Genomic DNA, 5440 nt, shown 5'->3' on the forward strand with positions numbered 1-5440 from the left:
GAAGCTGGCAGTATCAGCGAGTTCAGAAGGGATTAAACAGAACCAGGGACATCAGGCCCATTAAAAAGACAAGGCAGGGACGTGCTCTCTGGGGTATCTATCTGTCACATTCGATACACAGCTCTGGATGCTGGGGGGGCATGAGGGGAGGGGGCTGCAGAAATCAGCCAAGCTTGCGCACTCTCCCAAACAGCATCTCTCCCCTCACAACTGTGTGATAAACTACCGGCCTGAGCTAGTTTCATGTTCTTAATGTAGAAATGTGTTTTATCCCCAACCCACTGCATGAACATTCAGTTACTAGAGCATCCCAGATTCCAGTGAGCTGACTAATGAGCTCAAAGCAACACAATCAAACAAGAACTAGGATGTTCTTCATTCCTGGCTCCAACCTTTAGCTGCAAGTGCCTCCCTGTATAGGAGGTCCCATTACCTAGCTCACTGCCAGTCTCCAAAGTCAATACTCCCCCCTCAGCTGTGTACTGTGCTACCACATACGCCGTATTACAGCCATTGGTATTGCAACTCAAAATCCTAAAGGAACCAAATGAACAAATCTTCCACGGGGTACAGAAAAAGATGGAGATAGTGAAACTTAAATGCTGATGGAATAATGTACAAGTGGGTAACACAAAAACATCCCATCTACAGCTCTAAAGACCGTTAAGGATAAATCATTCATAGTGCAGCAATTAAGGCAATTCTGAGCTTTCTTAGATTTTAGAGGCTGAAAAGCAAAACTTCCTCTGCCCCTTGCATTTCTTCTTTCCCAGCAACTTAGGTAGTAAGCCAGCATGCCAACTTTTAAGCATAAAATAAAATGAAACCAATCACTGTTTTTAAGCAATTGCCCTCGAGGTCACCCAATAATAGTGTTTCTAAAGCAGTCCTACCTTTGTTTTCCAACTTCAGCTCCTCTGCTAGCAAGCTGTCTTGTCTGTTGCCAAGCACAAATGCCAGAAATGAGAGGATCAGGGCATCCAAGATTCCAATAATCGCCAGGATATATGCCCAGCGGACTGAACAAGCCCCCAGCGTGTACTTGTCTGTCTTTTCACCACACATCCGTTTTACCTCATCTGAATCCCAGCCATCAGGAAAAATCATACAACCCAGGACGAGACAGGCAGCTTGGAGAAAAAAGAAAAGGAGAACAATGGGATAATGAGACCAAACTTTCATTTTGATGAGAAGCTACACAGTTATCATTAAAGCAACACACTTACTCATCCCGAGCTTCAAAGCTAGGTTAGTTAAAAACAAGTCACAGAATTTTAAACCATGATTAAGTATTTAATATAAAAATTAAAGATACAACTTCAATTGAGCACCTTGCATAAAAAAAGTTACATCCTGAATCCCTGGCCAGATGTTGTACCACTACAATCACATTTTCCTGGTGAGACAGATTTCTTTATTGTAATATGAAAGGCTTGCACAAAACAAAAGGGGAAAATGATTAGTAACCTGGATATTCAAAGGAAACACCAGGTTGCTGTCAAATGGTCAGGCAAACAAACCAGAGAAAAACAGAGCTAAAAAACCCTCCCTACAATTTCTGCAGTCTAAGTGCTTGTAACACACACAGGTAATAACAAGTTGTTTTGGGGTTGTTTTTTTGTCAGTTGGCAGTACCTCTTCAACTGAAATATGTTTTATGCATAAGGTATGTACTCCTCAAAACCACAAGTAATGACATTGTTCTGTAAGGAAACATAAGCTGTCAACAATGCTGTCAACTTCTGATCCGGTTTACCTGAGGAATCATCACATGACATCTCAAACAGGAAACAGCATTGATCTTTTCAGCACCAAGAAAAATGAAAAGCCTCTACCCACATGGACAGCTAGCCACCAGCCGCCCTGGGTAGCGGCAGGCGGGACAGAGGCAAGGGGTGGGTGTTCGTCCATCAGCCTGGATGACTGCTAAAAGGCTGAACTTGCTTTTTAAGTAGCGGAAATTTGCTTTGACCCTTGGTTCCCAGGGAAACTGCCCTGCTGTGGGCCAGTAGGTAGTGTCATGGGCCAAAGCAGCTCTTGTGGAGGAGGCAAAATGGTGTGAAAAGTTGTTTTTGTTTTTTTTTCAAAAGCTATGGGCTCCATCACCTGAAGCACGGTCAATCTTGCCCACTGGCCAGCAGCCGCTGTGATGTCCCAGGCCTGGATGGCGCTGGAGCATGCATGGCTCCCTCTGCCCAGTCACACACACCTTGTGTGGGACATGTGTGCTCCTGGGCAAAGAGACCTCACGTGTGGCCCCTCCGTGTTCTGGAGCATAGTCATAGCTCTTGCCACAGCATCTTACCAGCCTGACTATGGAACATGTTTTGGGTTTGCCCACAGCGCTGGACTGGCACAGGACTTGCTGCTCAGACATGTCTCGTGCCTGAGAGGATGCAACGTGTGACCTGAGGTGGTGATACATCACTGCAGAAACACACACAGCAAAGCAAACCGACATGTTGGATCTTCATTAATGTGGTCTCTCCCACCCTGAGTCACTAGCTGAGAAAATCCACTGGCTGGGAAAACATGCCAATATACCAATCTCACAGGACTGGACCAAACAGACTTCTAAACATAAATCCTGTTTTCCCGTTGCCCATGGGGCCTGTCACTGGGTTCAGCCGAAGGAGCACAGTGAGGGCATGACATGTACCTTGCAGGATTCTCTTGAGAATGGCATTCCCTGGGAAACCCCATGCTGTGCGTGGGATGATGGACCAGGCGGTCTCCAGAGGTCCTGTCCAACCTGAACTGATTTTTGGGTCTGTGGCAGGGAGTTGGTACATTTGTAACAGGGGACAGAGCAGTTTGGTACTCATGGCACATTTCCTATCACAGCAACGTGAAGAGTTCGTGGATACGCTTAACTGCAGCCCTCAGACACGCTGATGGACTTGTTGTTGAAGCAAACAACGGGAGTGCAGCACTAGCCAGGGCAACGGCATAGGGGCATCCTCAGTAGAGGAGGATCGGGTAGAAAAATTAAGTAAAACAAGAAAAATCTAAAATAAAGGTTATGTTGAATGGGTTCATTCCTCAGGTTTGTTGAATTTAGGAGATTCAGAAAACACATATGCTTTCAGTAACTGCCTGTAATGTAATTTCTAACTTGGAAACAAGCATATTTCCAGCACTGGCCCTTCTTTCTTAGTACATCTGATGAGATAAAATGGAGCTTAAACTATGTTTTATAAGTCTTTATTTTATATTGCTGCACTGTGATCTAAATTGCAGGTATATGTGCTAATTGAAACAAATACATTCTGTGGCTTTTGGCCTTTTAAACAGTTACTGAACCAGACCTCTGTTTGGAAAACATACTTTATACACAGAGTACCTGCTGCAACCAACAGCTGCTATTGCTTTGGGAATTGCAACAAGTCCCTGTCTTTTCTGGACAAGCATAAGCACTGTCATTTTACATACCTCTAATGCCCACAAAACAAAAACATACCTGCACTGAATCAATATGATGAAATACTGTAAGAGAGAGACACTGACAGAGTTCAGGAATGGTATTTTCCTTTTGACAGCTACACAATTGTTGTAGACAGAGCCTTGAACGCATGTCTGCAGAAAGCATCTGACATAGAATAAAATCTGCACCTAAGGCATTTGACAAATTCTTCCTGAGCAGTTCATTTGTGTGAAAATGCAACAGCTTATAATACTTTCAAGGACAATTAGGCTTGGAAACAAGGACAATTAGATAAGGACTGATTTACTCAGAACATGCAGGTTGGACAAATTTTAAGTTGCCTATTGCCTGCCTTAACTCATTTACACTATTTCATAAGATCTTCCAAAGATTTTTGAGACAAACTGTACAATAATTTGCTTTCTTGAGCTGGCTACACACGCTTCCAGAAAGATTATTTCTTGCCATCAATACGTAAGTGTTGCCCTCACACTTGTGAGGGGCTACACTGAAATGATGAAGCAAAACTGCATACTTCTGGTGTTCATGAAAATGTCCACATTTACCCAGGTAAATGTTGACAAAAGTTTGATTTACTATGTAACACCAACTTCCAAAGTCAGTTTACTTTTATTAATTGTCCTCAAAATGAGAAGAAGCTTAATGCTCATTTAGTGACCAATAGTCGTGGGATTTTTCTGCTATTTGTGAAAGAATAATTAAAAATATATCTCTGTGGTTTTTTATTACATAGCGCATCAGACATATGTTCTTAGTACTTCCTAAAAATAATTTAACTTTGTTCTTTTCCACCTAGGTAATTAAAAATACAGGCCCTTATCTCAGGAACTCAGTACACAGCTTCCCAGCTGAGTTCCTCAGCTTTCCAATTAACTCATCTTCCCTGAATTCCGTTCCTGCATGCTTTGATATACTTCCTTAACTTTCTGGAGTCACTCTATTGATTGAAGTTGGACTTCTCTTGGTAATAAGACACACAGGTAAACAGTGGTTGGACTAGATCCCTTTGCATAAAGGCAAATATCAAAAAGGGGATATTATTCTTATCTCCCTTGTCTATACAGTTTAGATGCTGTCTACTGGATGAGTGCTTGGCAATCATCTTCAGATGCCAGAATCATACATTACCTGTAGAGGTTAACATTAGTAAGATTAGTCAACCTCGAGTCTCCACTTGCTGAGGGAATATTTTGCACTGAATACCTTTAAGTACACTGACTTGCTCAATAATATCAAACACGGAATGATTCATCTATCAGCTACAAGACTGAAAAGACAGGTATAAAACCCACCTACAAATCTACTTTGTATTGCTAGGAATTTTTACATTTTAATCCTTTTAAAAAGGATTAGAAGATTTTTCTCTGGAAGGAAACTAATTTCAGTTTTATACAAATTTGAAAAATGGAAACCTTTTTAAGCAATTTCAGTGAAACTGCTAGGAGATGATTTTATAATACAGACATGGGTCCCATATCTTTGTCTAAACTTGCACTGTATCTAATGGCAATGTGACTGAAATGGAAATGTAACAAAGGCTACTGCTGTGTGCTGGGTTCAGTCAGGAAGGAGTTAACTCCCTCTACCGTGGCTGCTAGGAAGCTGTTCCTGCATGCAGAGAGCAGCACTGATAAGGTCTCAGCTGGCACTGGAGAATGCCTGCACTGAATTCAAGGTCTTTCTCCGCTTCTGATCCTGCAGCTGCGTTCCCAGCTCTCGCGGTCTCGCTACAGGCAGTGCAGGGGACACACAGTTCAGGCAGCTGACCCAAACTGACCAAAGAAGTGTTTCATTCCATAGTATGTCATGCTTGGGGCAGAGGCGAGGAGGGTGTCTGGGAGCCATTACTCTCCCCCTTACCCTCTCTCTCGTTCACTCCCGTACACTTGTTAACACTCCTTGACTCCTGTGTTAGCTGCTTTGCTGGCTCCTGTGCTGGCCCCTTCATGAGGGAGCTGGAGGGTCTGTTCAGTTTTCCTGGTCTTGCTATTGCTG

The 5440-nt window shown here is 43.0% G+C and overlaps 1 protein-coding gene across 1 annotated transcript; it reads right to left on the reverse strand.

The window, feature by feature from the left end:
• Positions 1-893: 893 nt before the first annotated feature.
• LOC104507838 (lipoma HMGIC fusion partner-like 3 protein) lies at positions 894-2461 on the reverse strand (the record flags this gene model as incomplete). The annotated part of the gene is made up of 2 exons (XM_010149256.1): positions 2251-2461; positions 894-1130 (listed from the first exon to the last, which is right to left on the reverse strand). Coding segments are annotated over exons 1-2 (448 nt in total), but the record flags the coding sequence as incomplete, so codon positions are not given.
• Between the last annotated feature and the right edge of the window lie 2979 nt (positions 2462-5440).

Source organism: Eurypyga helias, unplaced genomic scaffold, assembly GCF_000690775.1.
Source record: "Eurypyga helias isolate BGI_N326 unplaced genomic scaffold, ASM69077v1 scaffold6243, whole genome shotgun sequence".
Classification (NCBI taxonomy): domain Eukaryota; kingdom Metazoa; phylum Chordata; class Aves; order Eurypygiformes; family Eurypygidae; genus Eurypyga; species Eurypyga helias.